We start from the raw sequence: 17,540 nt of genomic DNA on the forward strand, positions 1-17,540 counted from the left end.
ATCAGCGCGGTGCTCTGGCTGCAGCGCACTGGCCGCGGCGGCCATTGGAGGGTGAACCAACGGCAAAGGAAGACCTTTCTCTCTGTCTCTCTCACTGTCCACCCTGCCTGTCCAAAAAAAAAAAAAAAAAAAAAAAAAAAAAAAAAAGTAAAAATTAACCTTACTTAATACAAGTTTTACTGATGGTACTTTTTTAAAAAAAGAAAAAAATATTTGAAATGCAGAGCAAAACAGAAATGGTGAGACAGAGATCTTCTGTTCGTTTAGTTCACTCTTCAAATGGCCACAACAGCCAGGTCTCAGCCAGGAATTCCAGCCTGGTTTCCCACATGGGTGGCAGGGCCATCACCTACTGCCTTCGCAGGTGCATTAGCAGGAAGCTGGCTAGGAAGCAGCGACGGGAACCAGCAGTCTGCTACAGGATATGGGTGTGACAGCAGCTTAACCCACTGCAGTGCAACGGCACCTCTACTGACTCAGTCTGAGCCAGTGATTATGAATTTGTTTTTCTCAATGCATAACTTCTTAAAAATTCTAGACAAACATTCATTCAAAAAATCTTTACTGGGTGCTCACTGCTCTGTTCAGGGTGCTAGGGAGATTAAGCATCAAATGAAAACAGGTACCTCATAAAGCTTACATTTTAGGAGGAAGTCAGATAGCTCTGCACACAGGAAAGATATACTAGAGAGTAAAGACATGATTCATTCAGCTGTGGAAAGACGGATGGATGGAGAGTGAGGTAACCAGGGTGTACACAGAACAGCCAAGGGAGGCTTTCCAATAGAATGGCACTTGGGCAAAGACTCAAAGAAGTAAGAGAGCACTGACTCGGTCACCTCGGACGAGAGCACTCTTGGCAGAGACAAGGCCCTGAGGTGCAGAAACAGAGCATGCTGAAGAAACACAGGCCAGTTTGGCCGGAATGAAGGGAGCCAAGAGGTGGAACACCCAACACTTTATAGAATCTGAGTGAGTCTCCTGGTCTGAGCGATGCAGTGAAAGAGGGAGCTATTAACAAGCACTGAGATAAAGCAGGCCCTCTGGAGCAGCTAGGTCAGTGCTTGGGATTCCTGTGCCATATAGTGGAAGTGCTTGGCACTGAGGCAGCTCTGACCACGACGAGACTCCTGTCGGCGCACACTCTGGGAGCCAGAGTTTATGCTTCCCGTAGCTGGATCCCTGACCTGTACTGAGTTCCCAGCTGCTGGCGTTAGCAAGGCACACCCACCTATTGCAGACATTCGGGGAGTAAACCAGAAAGCAGATTTCTCCCACATGCCTTTCAAATAAAGATCATAAAAATATTTTCTGAAAACAACAAATATAAACCAGAACTATCCCAGGGACAATCAGGTTATATGGTCACTCTCCTTAAAAGCTGTGCTAAGAATTTAGACTGCACTCTAGGAATGAGATGGACAACCTTTAGCGAGTTTGAACACAGGATTCACACAATGTATTCACTTTTTAGAGAGCTTATTCTGGCTGGTTGGTGACAAACAAGCAGAGAAAGAGAATAGGCAATTATAGAAATAAGCAGATCATTTTAAGAGGACACCAAAATATCAAAGTAAGAGATGACTTGGATGAGAGTGGTAGAAATTAAATTTCTAGGCAAAATATGTAAAGGTATCCTATGCATAAATACTTTAAACAGGATTTGTGATACAGCAGGATTAAAGCCCTAGCCTACAGCACCAGAATCCCATATGGGCACCAGTTCGAGTCCCAGCTGCTCCACTTCTGATCTAGCTCCCTGCAAATGTGCCTGGGAAATCAGTAGAGGGTGGTCTACACCCAAATGGAAGACCCAGAAGAAGTTCCTGGCTCCTAGCTTTGGAGCAGCTCAGCTCTGGCTACTGCGGCCATTTGAGGAGTGAACCAACAGACAGAAGATCTCTGTCTCTCTGTAGCTCTTTCAAATAAATAAATCTTTAAAAAATTTTTTTTCAACAAAAACACCAGATTATATTAACCAACCAATAAACAAATTATTCAATGTAGAAATTTCTCATCTTGGGTATTAGAAACCCAAAAATTAGCTTGATACAACTGGTCACCATTATTCATGCCTTTTAGTTTCTTATTGTTTATGCAAAAGTACCACTGAAAGATGCTAAAAACTACTAAGGGACAACTCACAGAAACATAGTTTTTCTTTCATAACAAATGCTCTACTTTTCAGGGGAAAGTTTTTGGAAAATAGTTACTTTCTAGAGTTTATACCAAAGGTTTCAAAAATACATGATTTGAACAAGAGGAATGGTAGGATATGAAAAAGAATCAGAAAGGGCATTCTTAGCTGGAATCGACCCATGAAGAAAGGCAATGGTAGGAAGAAGATTGGCAAGTGAAGAACTCAGAAAGATTTACATAGAGCAGGTTTTCTACCTTTCTCAGACAGAGACGCCAAATATTCATGCTGATAAACTTTCTGTGTTCATCATGCAGAGGAATCAGTAATAAACTCATAAAATCAAGACTAGTGCACATAGTAAACATTTCTGCTTCTCTTCACCTAACATGGAGATCTCATTCAAATAAATAAATAGTAAATAGCAAGTCTACTTATATCTTCAACAGGTACAGTCCCTTTTACTCGGGTCCCTGCCACCGATGTGGGAGACCTGGATGGAGTTTCTGGTTCCTAGCTTTAAGCTGTGCCAGCCCTGCCTGTTGCAGCCATTTGGGCAGTGAATCAGAAGACAGAAAATCTCACACTCTCATGCTCTACCTTTCAAATAAATAAATATTTTATAAACCTGTAACCTATTACTCTGAAATTCTAGAAAATTTGAAATATTTCAAAATATTTTAGCTTTATCCTATGACTCAAACAAAAGACTTTTACTTTGACAAAACTAAATTATAGCTTGTCTATAACTTAAGTGTCTTTTGACTAGTTTCTGTTCAAGTGACAATGCTCAAAATTGAACTATAAAATAACAGAGCACTAATTTATTTAACATATCAAAACTACCTTTGAAGAACACAAATTTACTACAGTTATAGCCATCTTGTATAATACTCACCTTTTAGGATTCTTGCTGTGTGATCGGGACCTAAAAAATAAAGAAACAAATGTATTTTTAGAAAAGTAGCCATTATTAAGAATACAGTGCAAGTACTCTTTTTTTTTTTTTTTTTTTTTTTTTTGACAGGCAGAGTGGACAGTGAGAGAGACAGAGAGAAAGGTCTTCCTTTGCCATTGGTTCACCCTCCAATGGCCGCCGCGGCCGGCGCGCTGCTGCCGGCGCACCGCGCTGATGGCAGGAGACAAGTGCTTTTCCTGGTCTCCCGTGGGGTGCAGGGCCCAAGCACCTGGGCCATCCTCCACTGCACTCCCTGGCCACAGCAGAGAGCTGGCCTGGAAGAGGGGCAACCGGGACAGAATCCGGCACCCCAACCGGGACTAGAACCCAGTGTGCTGGCGCTGCTAGGCGGAGGATTAGCCTAGTGAGCCGTGGCGCCGGCCTTTTTTTTTTTTTTTTTTTTTTGACAGGCAGCGTGGACAGTGAGAGAGAGAGAGACAGAGAGAAAGGTCTTCCTTTGCCATTGGTTCGCCCTCCAATGGCCACCGCGGCCGGCGCACCGCACTGATCCGAAGTCAGGAGCCAGGTGCTTCTCCTGGTCTCCCATGGGGTGCAGGGCCCAAGCACCTGGGCCATCCTCCACTGCACTCCCTGGCCACAGCAGAGAGCTGGCCTGGAAGAGGGGCAACCGGGACAGAATCCGGCGCCCCGACCGGGACTAGAACCCGGTGTGCCAGCGTTACAAGGCGGAGGATTAGCCTGTTGAGCCACGGCACCGGCCTGCAATGTACTCTTTAATCACATTAATACTGATTTAGAAATTTTTCATTAATTTTTAAGTATAAAGCCTGTTCTTATTCACACAATTTTTCCAAAATACAACACAAACCCCAGATTTCCCCCACCTTGCCATGTGGGCCCTCATCATTCAAAGACACTCAGCTGTTACAAAACATACCCCTTAGGGGCCAGCACTATGGCGTAGCGGGTAAGGCAGCCGCCTACAGTGCTGGCATCCCATATGGAGGCCAGTTCCAGTCCTGGCTGCTCCACTTCCAATCCTGCTCTCTGCTGTGGCCTGGGAAAGCAGAAGATGGCCCAAGTCCTTGGGCCCCTGCACCTGCATGGGAGACCCAGAGGAGGCTCCTGGCTCCTGGCTTCATGGATTGGTGCTCCGGCCGTTGTGGCCAACTGGGGAGTGAATCAGCAGATGGAAGACCTCTCTCTGCCTCTCATTCTCTGTGTAACTGTGACTTTCAAGTAAAATAAATAAATCTTAAAAAAAAAAAATCCTTAGACACTAAATCATACTTTATCACAAATCCCTAATTTTCCATAAAATTCTTCCTAGCCTAGAAAAAACATTCTGTTTTTATATTTCTGTTTCTTTTTTCTCTTCTGGGAACAGAATGAAATTTCTGTCAACGGAGACACATATGGTTTGGAGCTAAAGCCTTATCCTGTAACTCCTAGAACACCTCGCTCAATCTTAGAGCATGTTCCAGTCAGGGCCAGCACTGTGGCACAGTGGGCTAAGCCATCGCCTGCAATGCCAGCATCCTGAGTGGGTGCCAGTCTGATAACATCTGTTTCTTCACAAGAACTAAGATCCTCTCATGCAACCACGCTTCGCATTTCCCAACATACAGTGAATATGCAATAAACAGGAAGAGTTAATACCCTGGTTGGTCTTCACTATACGATCTTTTGTGGCTAACATATTGCATGGCTGAAAGCTAGAAGCTTTGGATTCAATCAGATCCGAGTTTCAATTCTGATTGCACCAATCACCATCTGTGTCACCTGAGTAAGTTACATATGTTCCCTCAGTTTAGTCTTTCATTGGCAGAACATAGTAAGATAAGGGTCCCTGGTGGAGGGGAAGGGCTATCAAGATTAACATAGGTAAATTCCCCAGAGAAGACACCCAGTGAGAGTGATTTTTTTCATTGTCTTTTTCATCACCATAGTTGGAATCCCTTCTTTTATATAATTTTAAACTAGCTTTTAATTTTATCTTTCATACTATTGCCTCAAATTCAGACAACTTTTTATTCTAACTTTACTAAAATAGTATAACATTTGATTATCAATGCCCAAAACAAAAACAAAAACCTTGCTTGCCAGTTGGCAAACACAGGAATAAGATATGACATATGCTTGTCATCTACAGATGTGAAAAGTATAGTCCTGGAAAAAATGTTTTTTCTCATTTAACTGTCACTTCAGGTGAATCTTAAATTGAGACTTGCAAAATTATTTAAATTGCCATTCATATTGTCTTAAATAGTACATTTACACTATATTCCCATAAGGGCTTCATTTAAACAAAAGCAAGGGGTTAAGTTCTGAGGTTACATTTAGGGAAACATTAAGTTACCCACATGCAGTTTTCATTTTGTCATTACAGTGCTAAATGATTACCTGTTAAAAGTCATGTAAACATAAAGGGAGGGCATTTAAATTTCTTGAAGTAGACTGAATATAGTGTGCCAAAACTAAGAAGCTAGATCAGTAATATGATTACGGGAACAGAATTAACAAGAACTGTACGTAAATTCTCTGAGGTGTGCCTGTCCATCCTGAAGTTATCCAAGAAGCTACAACTGAAGTTATATGCTGCCACAATGCTATGTAATTTTGGTTGCCAACTGGTAAGAATGACTCAGAAGAATGCTAGGATGCCATGAATATGAAGAATTATGAGATTGCATTAATCAATGACACTAATGTAATCAGAACTGGGCACATCTAGAAATTAAATAAAAGTTCAGTGCAAAGTAATGGAACATAAATAACTCAAATGGTTTGTAAAAAGGCTAAGAAAAATTATAAACATATCTGTTATAAATCTTACAAGAACTAAAGATACGGATTCGTTCTTCCATACATTTGGAAGGAATCACCTTCAGATAAATGGCCAAGGGCTAACATATTTGTATAAGCATAATTTTGCAAGGTAGTATTTTTGAAAACTAAACAGAAATTCCCTAGATCCAAAACAGATGTATTTAACATCTAGAGTCCTGTACTGACCACATCTTTCTTCAGAACCTTGAAGATTCAGCCACAAATACTCCATACCTCCTCAGCTTCTCCCGTTCTTCTCTCTCCCTTTCTTCTCTTCGTTTCAGGCGTTCTTGGTTTCTCTTCTCCTGCTTCTCAGCTACAACTCTCTTAAAAACAATAACAATACATGAAGAACATGCTTACTGGGTACATTTAAAATTAGCTTTAACTATAAGTTAACCATATCTGGTGTCCAATGTAATACAATTAACATCAAGACAGGTTTAGTAAGAATTCAACTTTTGCCAGGTACAATCATAGTTGACAAGTCTACTTCCCAAAATCCTTCCCCTTTCTCTACAAAATTTGTAATCTTTCCAACTTCTCTAGGATTCCTGTGTTTTTTTTTTTTTTAAAGAGCTACTTTTTATTTAGGCAGAGTTAGAGAGAGAGGAGGAACGACAGAGGTCTTCCATCAGCCAGTTCACTCTCCAAAAGCCCCTACAGCTGGGGGAAGACGAGGCTGAAGCCAGGAGCCCGGAGCATCTTCCAGGTTTCCCATGTGGGTACAGGGGCCCAAGCACTTGTTCCAATCTTCTGCCGTGTACACAGGCGCATTAGCAGGGAGCTGGATTGAAGTGGAGCAGCCAGGTCTCAAACTGGTGCCTGCATGGGATGCTGGTGTTGCAGGTAGACACTTAACCTGCCAGGCCACAACACTGGCCCCTTGCTCTGATTTCTTAGTGACATTTCAAAATCACTTCCACAAGATTTTCTCCTCTGAAGGGCTTCCAGGATTATTGTTAATTTTGTAAAGAACATCTTCCATTCACGCTGTGTCACTGCCAGCTGCCATGTCCAGTGATTTCTCACCTAGAAATGTTCCCTGATACCCTCAGTCACCGTCTTGATCTGCTGCTTTTAAAGATGAAGAAAGGGGCGGATGCTGTGGCGCAGTGAGTAAAACCAAGCCTTCAGCGCTGGGATCCCATATGGGCGCCGGTTCAAGTCCTGGCTGCTCCACTTCCAATCCAGCTGTTATTACCTGGGAGAGCAACAGAAGATGGCCCAAGTCCTTGGGCCCCTGCACCCATGTGGGAGACCAGAAGAAGCTCCTGGCTTCGCATCGGCACAGCTCTGACCGTAGTGGCCAAATTGAGAGTGAACCAGTGCATGGAAGACCTCTCCCTCTCTCTCTCTCTCTGTTTAACTCTGACTTCCAAATAAATAAATAAATAAATAGATAGATAGATCTTAAAAAAGAGAAACATGAGTAAAATGCTAAAGAGTTCTGTTGCAAGGTCTACGGAGATTCTCAAGTCCCTAGAATTTCTGAATTTGAACATAGAGCATCAACAACACTCTGTTATAGTGAAAACTCATTTTGACTTTTGAAAAACTTTGAGGGGCTGGTGTTGCAGCACAGCAGGTTAGGCCGCCACTTGTGATGCCGGCATCCCACGCAAATGCGGGTCAAGTCCTGACTACTCAGCTTCCTACCCAGCTCCCTGCTGATGCACCTGGGAGGCAGCAGAGGGTGGTCCAAGTAGTGGGGCCCTGCCACCCGTGAGAGACCCAGACGGAGCTCCAAGCTCCTGCTTGAGACAAGTCTAGTCCCAGCCACCAAGTCGACCTGGGGAGTGAACCAGCACATAGAAGAACTCTGTCTCTCTTCAAATAAATCTTAAAAACAAAAATCTTGTTGAGATCATCCTAGTCACTAAGAATACTGAGAAGTTCTCAAAGTTAACTGCAAATACAAAGACATATTTTGATTTTACATTATTTTAAATGTCAAGTTATGGATTTTGGGTTAATTCCAATTATAATGACTGTACAAGAAGTGGCCATCCAGTGTTCCTCAATTCACGACAAAACATAGTGCCATAATTCTAAAAAAAAAAAAAAACTAGCCACATCAAACTGTTGAAGGGTAAGCTGGGGGCTGGCGCTGTGGCACAGCAGGTTAATTCCCTGGCCTGAGGCGCCGGCATCTCATATAGGCGCCAGTTCGAGATCCCACTGCTCCATTTCCAATCCAGGTCTCGGCTATGGCCTGGGAAAGCAGAAGATAGCCAAAATCATTGGGCCCCTGCGCCCACGTGGGAGACCCGGAAGAAGCTCCTGGCTCCTGGCTTCGGACTAGCACAGCTCCAGCCGTTGCAGCCAACTGGGGAGTAAACCAGCGCATGGAAGACCTCTCTCTCTGCCTCTCTTCTCTCTGTGTAACTCTAACTTTCAAATGAATAAATAAATCTTTAAACAAGGCAAGCTGACTATACCCACTAACTCTGCCTTATTTTGACATTTCAGAATTACCCCCAAAGCTTTTAGTATCTTCCTCTATCCTATTAAAATAACTCAGTAGATGCGGAAGAACCATATCAGCTCTCTCACAATAGTTTATATTTAACAGTATAGCAAAAAGTTCACAGAAAACAGAATTCAAACCAAAGTTTATTTTGGTACAAAAGACTTTGAAATGCATGTATAGCTTTGTTCATAACACATATTTTCCATGAAGATTTAAGATACCTTTTTTTTTTTTTTAAAGATTTATTTATTTGAATGGCAGAGTTACAGAGAGGCAGAGGGAGAAAGAGAGAGAGGTCTTCCATCCACTGGTTCACTCCCCAATTGGCTGCAACGGATGGAGCTATGCCAATCTGAATTCAGGAGCCAGGAACTTCCTCTAGGTCTCCCATACAGGTGCAGGGGCCCAAGGAATTGGGTCATCTTCCACTCCTTTCCCAGGCCACAGCAGAGAACTGGATCGGAAGTGGAGCAGTGAGGACTGGAACTGGCGCCCATATGGGATGTTGGCACTGCAGGCGGTGACTCTACCCGCTATGCCACAGCTCTGGCCCGGCACCTTATTCCTAAGGATAGTGATTATTTTTTTTCCCCATGGTTTTAACTGAATCCTTTCTGAAAAGGGGCATAAAACTAGAGGTTCCCCCCAAGCTTACTATTTAGTAAACTGCGAAATATTTCAAACAGAGGCTGGCACTGTGGCACAGTGGGCGAAGCCTGCGCCTGTGGCACCAGCATCCCATATGGGTGTCACTTCTTGTCCCAGATGTTCCTCTTCCAATGCAGCTTTCTGTTATGGCCTGAGGAAGAAGGGGACGACAGCCCAAGTCCTTGGGCCCCTGTACCTGTGTAGGAGACCCAGAAATAGATCCTGGCTCCAGATCAGATCAGCTCTGACCACTGTGGCCATTTGGGGACTAAACCAAAAGATGGAAGATCTCTCTCTCTCTGAAGTCTCTCCCTCTCTCTGTCCATAACTCTACCTCTCAACAAATACATAAATAAATAAAATTTTTAAAAATTACAAATACATGATGGGATCATTTTCTAAATATGTCTAAAAAGTTATTATTATTACTGACTTCACTAAACAACAACAACAACAACAACAACACACTAACAATGCATTTTAGGGGACTTTGTATAAAGGATTAGCTTAGAATCCAGTTTCAAAGATTACTAATTCAATGTCACATCCAACACAAAATACTAGTTCTCAGAATGAGACTGTATTTAAAAGTCTGCTTAAGGGAGCCGGCGCCGTGGCTCAATAGGCTAATCCTCCACCTTGCGGCGCCGGCACACCGGGTTCTAGTCCCGGTTGGGGCGCCGGATTCTGTCCCGGTTGCCCCTCTTCCAGGCCAGCTCTCTGCTATGGCCAGGGAGTGCAGTGGAGGATGGCCCAGGTGCTTGGGCCCTGCACCCCATGGGAGACCAGGAAAAGCACCTGGCTCCTGGCTCCTGCCAGGATCAGCGCGGTGCGCCGGCTGCAGCGGCGGCCATTGGAGGGTGAACCAACGGCAAAGGAAGACCTTTCTCTCTCTGTCTCTCTCTCTCACTGTCCACTCTGCCTGTCAAAAAAAAAAAAAAAAAAAAAAAAAAAAAAAAAAAAAAGAATTATAAAAAAAAAAAAAAAAAAAAAAAAAGTCTGCTTAAGGGCCAGCTCTGTGGCGCAGAGGGTGAAGCCGCCACCTGCAGTGCTGGCTGCTCTACTTCCGATCCAGCTCCCTGCTATGGCCTGGTAAAGCAGTACAAGATGTCTCAAGCCCTTGAGCCCTTGCACACGCATGGGAGACCTGGAAGAAGCTCCTGGCTCCTGGCTCCGGACTGGTGCAGCTGCAGCCAATGCAGCCAACTGGGGAGTGAACCAGAAGATGCAAGACCTCTCTCTCTCTCTTTGCCTCTACTTCTCTGTGTAACTCTGCCTTTCAAATAAATAAACAAATGAAAATCTTAAATAAATCTGCTTAGATATCATCCATTACAGGTCTGAATTTCCACTATGATCTCATTCAGCATGAACTGTCAGCAAATACTAAAATAAAACTGCACCACAGTCAACAACTAGTTACACTGGATAAAGTAGGACATACTAATTTACCAACGTACCTTTAATTCTTCAAGCTTCTCTCTGATCTCAATAAATCCCAGGTGCAGTTTACCCCCAAAATGATCAGCCAGTCGTCTGTCATTATCATGGAGACCCAAATAGGCAGAGCAGACTTCACAGACTCGGAGTTTCTGCTGCTGGAAGCTGGAAGCTGGCATGGAATTCCGATAAACCTCCTAAACAAACGTGAGAAAAACACTTGTATAACCTCATAAGGCACACAACTAAGTAAAATACACCTTGTTGACACAAAAAAGTTTGCAATATACACACAGATGTCTGTTTTATCAAGAAAAATTACAGGATCCTGTTCCCTCTGTCCTGGACACAGGTTCACTGGGAGTAGGGGAGTCCAAAGGTCAAAGCCTCAAATGCTTTTTTGCCAAGAAACTACTTAGAACAGTTCCACATGACAAAGGTTTTTCATAACACTGTAAACAGCAGCAGCAGTGGTACCCATGCTGCACAAAATCAGGAAAGGATTAAGGAAGCAGACATTCTATTTCCTCCCTGAATGTATGGGCTACTGGCTTCAATCACTTCCATTTGTAGTAGGCATTGGGCAGGTAAATCAGCAAAACAAAGATCTCTCTCTTTCGCTCACATAAAAGTAAATAGTGCCAATATCAAAATACTTAGAGCAAAAGGGAACCATAGTTAAGTTCACAGTGGAAAAAAAGGCTACATCCTAATAAGAAATGGGGATAACCCCCCTCCCATATGCCAATTCAGTACCATAACACTACAGGGTATTCCCCTCTAAATCTAACCACGAGGACAAACCACACAGAGGGGAACTAAAGGACACTTCACGAAGTAACCTGTCAATACTGATCAAGACTGCCAAGGTCATGTGGAATGAACAAAAGACTGAGAAGATTTCTGACTGCAGGAGGCTAAATCAAACAAGGATTCCGAACCGAACCTCAAGCAAAGAAAATTTACGTTCTTTTATGATAAAGAACATTCTTGAGACAAATGGCAATATTTGATAAAGCTGGTTTTTTTTTTTTTTTAATTAAGATTTTTATTTATTTATTTGAAAGGCCAAGCCAGAACCAGAGGCAAAGAGAGAGGTCTTCCATCTGCTGGTTCACTCCCCAAATGGCTGCCAACGGCCGGGGCTTGGCCAATCCTAAACTAGGAACCAGGAGCGTTTTCAGGATCTCCCATGTGGGTGGTAGGGGACCAGGATCTTGGGCCATCTACTGCTTTCCCAAGCCACAGCAGAGAGCTGAATGGGAAGCGGAGCTGCCGAGAATAAACTGGCACCACAGGCGCTAAAACCCAGCACCAGCCCCAGGAATAGAGGTTTTAGACTCAGATTGATGTTAATTTTTGTTTTGTTTTGTTTTGTTTTGTTTTGTTTTTACAGGCAGAGTTAGACAGTGAGAGAGAGAGAGAGAGAGAAAGGTTTTCCTTCCATTGGTTCACACCCCAAATGGCTGCTACGGCCAGCGCGCTGCGCCGATCCAAAGCCAGGAGCCAGGGGCTTCTTCCTGGTCTCCCTCCCATGTGGGTGCAGGGCCCAAGTATTCGGGCCATCCTCCACTGACTTCCCAGGCCTAGAACCCGGGGTGCTGGCACCGCAGGCGGAGGATTAGCCAAGTGAGCCGCGGCACCGGCCAGCTTTTGATTTTAATCATTGTAATGTGAGTATGTTCGAAAACACCCTTATTATATTCATTTAAGTATTTTGGAATGAAGACACATCACATCTGCATATATTTAGTAAAAAATATTTTGGGTCGGTGCCGCGGCTCAATAGGCTAATCCTCCACCTGCGGCGCCAGCACACCAGGTTCTAGTCCCGGTCAGGGCGCCGGGTTCTGTCCCGGTTGCCCCTCTTCCAGGCCAGCTCTCTGCTGTTGCCCGGGAGTGCAGTGGAAGATGGCCCAAGTCCTTGGGCCCTGTACCCGCATGGGAAACCAGGAGAAGCACCTGGCGCCTGGCTTCGGATCAGCGCAGTGCGCTGGCCGCAGCGCGCTGGCCGCGGGGGCCACTGGAGGGTGAACCAACAGCAAGGGAAGACCTTTCTCTCTGTCTGTCAACTCTCCTGCCAAAAAAAAAAAAAAAAAATTATTAAGAAATATTTTAAACACACACAGAGGAGAAATACTGCAAATGTGGTAAAATGTTAACATCTGAGTGTCTGTTTGAAGGATACAGAAAAATTCTTTATGTGTTACTTTTCTGAAAATATTTCAAAATAAAAAAGTGTTTTTTAAAGATTTATTTATTTATTTGAAATTCAGAGTTACACAAGAGAGTAGAGGCAGAGAGAGAGGGTGGTCTTCCATCTGCTGGTTCACTCCCCAATTGGCCACAACAGCCGGAGCTGCACTGATCCAAAGCCCAGAGCCAGGCAGAAACTGCTTCCTGGTCTCCCATTTGGGTACGGGGGTCCAAGGACTTGGGCAATCGTCCACTGCTTTCCTAGGCCACAGCAGAGAGCGGGATCAGAAGTGGAGCAGCAGGTACTTGAACCCAGGCCCATATGGGATGCCGGCACTAGAGGCAGCGGCTTTGCCCTCTATGCCACAGTGTCAGCCCCCAAAAAGTTTAAGGTTTATTTATTGGGGCTGGTGCTATGTTGTAGTAGGCTAAGCCTCTGCCTGTGGTGCCTGTGTCCTGGCAGCTCCTGTTCTGATCCATCTCTCTGCTTATGGCCTGGGAAAGCAGTGGAAAGATGGCCCAAGTTCTTGGGCCCTTGCACCCACGTGGGAGACCAGGAAAAAGTTCCTGGCTCTTGGCTTTGGATTGGCCCAGCTCACGGCACTGCAGCAATTTGGGGAGTGAACCAACAATGGAAGACCTTTCACTCTTTCTCTCTGTCTGTAACTCTACCTCTCAAATACAAAGGAAGGCAGGGAGACAGGCAGGGAAAAGATCAAACTGGTGGTTGCTTTTAAACAACAAAAATTTATTTATTGGTGCTGGTGCTGTTGTGTGGTGGGGTTAAGCCGCCATCTGCAGTGCCAGCATCCCACATCGGTACCAGTTCAGGTCCTGATTGCTCCACTTCCAGGTTTCCCACAGGGGTAGTGGATCAGATGGGCCCATCTCCTGCTGCTTTTCCCAAGAGTGCTAGCAAGCAGCTGGATCAGAAGTGGAGCAGCCGGGATATATATCTGTGCCTACACGGATTGCCAACATCATAGGCAGGGACTTTAAATGCTATGCTTCAATGCTAGTCCCAATAAAAGTATTTTTAAATTAAAATCCACAAGTACAGACACTAAAGCAAGTTAACTTAGATTTTGTGCTTCATTCTCCCTTTGCTTGCTTTCTGGTTAGAGATGATATTGCTAAGACAAACTGAGAAGCAGGAAGAATGATTGAACGTAAACACACATGAAGAATAAAGAAGCATGAAAAATGGTTGAATGTAAAGCAAGAAGCAGCTGGCAATGTGGCACAGCAGGCTAATGCACCGTCTGCAGTGCGGCATCCCATATGAGCACTGGTTTGAGTCCCGGCTGCTCCACTTCCGATCCCACTCCCTGCTAATGCACCTGTGAAAGCAGCAGCAGATGGCCCAAGTCCTTGGGTCCTGCACCCATATGGAAGACCTGGAAGCTCCTGGCTCCTGGTTTGGTCTAGTTCCTAGCCGTGGGGACCATCTGGGGAGTGAACTAGCAGATGTAAGATTTCTCTCTCTGTCACTACCTTTCTCTTTGTAACTCTCCTTTCAAATAAATAAATAAATCTTTTAAAAAAAGAAAAAAACAATAAAAATTCAAGGAGTCACCTATGGCACTATGGAGCCACTTGGGGGCCATATTATTTAGGTACCAATCCCACATTTCCTAAATCTTGAGTTTTAATGAATGAACAGAAATCCTCCTCTGGTTAGGCCATAAGTTATGTTTTCTATTACATGCAGCTAAATGAAATCTATAAAGGGCAAGTAAATTTTTACTATTATCCTTACTAAAAATCAACTGATAAAATATGACAGGCTAAATAAAGACATTAAGCTACAATACATTATAAGTAACACTTCAGATGCAGTATAAAGCTTCATGAAGACTGTAAATGAGATGGTTTCAAAAATTTTGAGGAAAATGAAATTGAAAAGACAAGTCTGGGGGTGGGTGTTGTGGTACAGCATGTTAAGCAACCACCTGGGATGCTTACATCCCATTTCAGAGTGCCTAGTTCAAGTCCCAGCTCCTCTTCTTCTGATCCAACTTCCAGCTAATGCAACTGGGAAGGCATCAGATGATGGCCCAAGTACCTAGGATCCTGCCACTCACATGGGAGACCAAGATGAAGTTCTGGGTACCTAGCTTCAGCCTAGCTATCATCAGCATTTCAGTAGTAAACCAGCAGATAGAAGATATCTCTGTCTCTGTGCCTTTCAAATAAATAAATGAAAATTTTAAAGTTTATTCTGGCCTAGAAATTGTTGAAATATGTGCACAGGTTTTTCATAATACATTTCTTTAAAAAGATTTTTTATTCCTTTATTTGAGAGGCAGAGTTAGAGAGAGAGGTCTTCCATCGGTTGGTTTACTCCCCAAATGGTCCCAATGGCCGGAACTAGGCCAGGTCAAAGCCAGGATTTAGATGTTACATCTGGTTTTGTATGTGGGTGCAGACACTAAGCACTTGGGCCATCTTCTACTGCTTTCCCAGGCCACAGCAGACAACTGGACTGGAAGAGGAGCAACCGGGACTAGAAACAGTGCCCATATGGGATGTCAGTACTGCAGGCGGCAGCTTTATCTGCTAAAACAGAGCACTGCCCCAAACCCCCAGTGAGTTTTTAACAGAAAAGCCAAGTAGGGGCCCGGTGCTGTGGCGCAGGTTAATCCTCTGCTCGCGGCACTGGCATCCATATGGGCACCAGTTCTAGTCCCGACTGCTCCTCTTCCCAACCAGCTCTCCGCTGAGGCCTGGGAGTGCAGTGGAGGATGGCCCAAGTGCTTGGGCCCTGCACCCACATGGAAGACCAGGAGGAAGCAACTGGCTCCTGGCTTCAGATCCGCTCAGCTCCAGCCATTGCAGCCATTTAGGAAGTGAACCAGCAGATGGAAGACCTCTCCCTCTGTCTGTGACTCTACCTCTCAAATAAATAAAATCTTAAAAAAAAAAATTTACCTCTGCTTCTCTTTTCTTTGCCCGTGCTTTCTCTACTTCATCCATTACTTTCTGGGATTCTTCTACATTTCCTTCTGCTCCGAGTTGTTCCACCTTAGCTAACAATTTACCAATTTCTTCATTTAACTCATGAACACGTTCTGCCTAAAAAGAAAACAGAAAGAGAAGATTATGAATAAACAAAAGCAAATATGAAATTATTTCAGTATTACTGAAATCCTCAGAAAAGAATCACCCAAGGCAATGTGAGAATAAAGAGTGCACAGCCCAAGTGAACTGGTGAGATAACGAGTTTTCGAGCCTGCCTGCCCGCCGCCTTCACCTCAATGAGGTCACGCAGTATAATGAACATGTTTTCCAGCCTCTGCAGTAGGCCGTGAGCCCCAGGTGTAAAATGCCTTTATCTCCCATGATGTGGCCTTCTCTACCTTCTCAAACCATCTCTTGCTAGGCCCTTACCTCACCACAGTATCTACAGTCACATTTAGCTCACCAAAGCTACCCTGTTTTTACTCTGTGGTTACAGATATGGTTCCCTCTTCCTGGAATGCCATTCTTTATATCCCTTGTGTGCCTAGTGAATGTCCATTCCCTAAACAAGACCTAAATCAATCATCTCTTCTGTGAAGCATTCCTGAACAATCACCCTTAAACACGTAAGAAGAGATGGACTATACCCTCCTTCATGTGACCTTTGGTTTTTTTTTTTTTTTCTTTTTGATAATTAGTTTAATACACATATTACTTTGAGGGCAGCTATCTGTATCACTCATCTTTACATCTCCAAAGCCTAACAAATAGCATGTGCTCAAACTATCACTTCGTGGAATGAGTCGGCAGATACCAAGTACAGCATTTAGTGGAAACAGCTTAGGAGTTCAACAGATGTGGTTTAGTGCCAGACCAATTACTAGCTGAAAATGAATCCATTTTTCTCATCTGAGAAACAGGGATAATACCTAACCCACAAACTGGGGAAAAATGACCAAATGTATCTTGTGTGCTGGCAAAGTACACTGCACAGCACAGCATGAGCTTCAGCAGACTGGAATGTCTTTCTGCTAGTATTAACTCCTGCTTTAAGATTTGATACGCTCGTCTTCCTTCTCACCACCATCATCCTGAGACTGCCTCATGAGACATGTACAGTCTTTACTTTGACCACAAAATAGTCACTCTACTGTGTCGTTAATTACATTCACAAGGTTTTGATCTGACATGAACATCTAGTCCCAACAGACTCTAGTACGTCAGTAACCTTTATTTCTCAAATTTCATCAACCCAAGATACTCCTGCCTTCAAAGAGATTCCCAACTCTATTATTACTATCCTCCATCCTGAGGAAAGTGGCATTTTCCTTTCAATGTGTCACTGAATGACTCCATTAATGCCCAAAAAGCTTCAACCGTCGCGGTATCTAAGGCCTCTTCCATTAACTGAGTACCACCACACTCTGATTCTGGACCTGGCCATGAATTTGCTTTGGTTATGGGGATCATAACAAACATGATCCAAAGAAAGACTTAAAAAACTACTTGCGTGACTCCATTTATATTTTTATAAATCCCACCGCCATACAAAATGACCAGGCTAGCCTTCTGAACGTGGCTCGGAGGCCTCTAGCTAAATGCAAGACATGCTGAGTAAGCCCAGCTGAGACAGGGATAGCTGCTCCCTGAACAGCAGCATAAATCAATGACTGCAGTCTCATGAGCTAAATAATACTGTGTATATCATCGAGTTTTGTGGTGGCTTGTCACACAGCATTTTTATTTTTTTATTTTCAAAGGAGGAGACGAGAGACTGATCTCCAAGTGCCAGTACTTTCCCCAAATGGCCACAGCAGCTCTAGTTAGGCCAGGCCAAACCCAAGGGCTAGGACTTCACCTTGGTGCCCTGTGTAGGCGGCAGCTGCCTCCCATGGTGCACATTAGCAGGAAGCAGAGCCAGGATGACAATCCCAGGA

At 44.0% G+C, this 17,540-nt stretch overlaps 1 protein-coding gene across 12 annotated transcripts in view; it reads right to left on the minus strand.

Moving 5' to 3' along the window:
* Positions 1-17,540, minus strand: part of LUC7L2 (LUC7 like 2, pre-mRNA splicing factor) — a 60,965-nt gene that overhangs the window by 6,272 nt on the left and 37,153 nt on the right. For all 12 annotated transcript variants that reach the window (XM_017338035.4, XM_070071430.2, XM_089329671.1 and 9 more), the window contains 4 exons: positions 15,574-15,717; positions 10,467-10,643; positions 6,120-6,211; positions 3,036-3,065 (listed from right to left, as the gene is read on the minus strand). In XM_017338035.4, the coding sequence (XP_017193524.1) occupies positions 3,036-3,065; positions 6,120-6,211; positions 10,467-10,643; positions 15,574-15,717 (443 nt within the window). The remainder of the gene's footprint in view (positions 1-3,035; positions 3,066-6,119; positions 6,212-10,466; positions 10,644-15,573; positions 15,718-17,540) is intronic.

Source organism: Oryctolagus cuniculus, chromosome 3, assembly GCF_051225735.1.
Source record: "Oryctolagus cuniculus isolate XC-2025 breed Fujian yellow rabbit chromosome 3, ASM5122573v1, whole genome shotgun sequence".
In the NCBI taxonomy this organism is placed as follows: Eukaryota; Metazoa; Chordata; class Mammalia; order Lagomorpha; family Leporidae; genus Oryctolagus; species Oryctolagus cuniculus.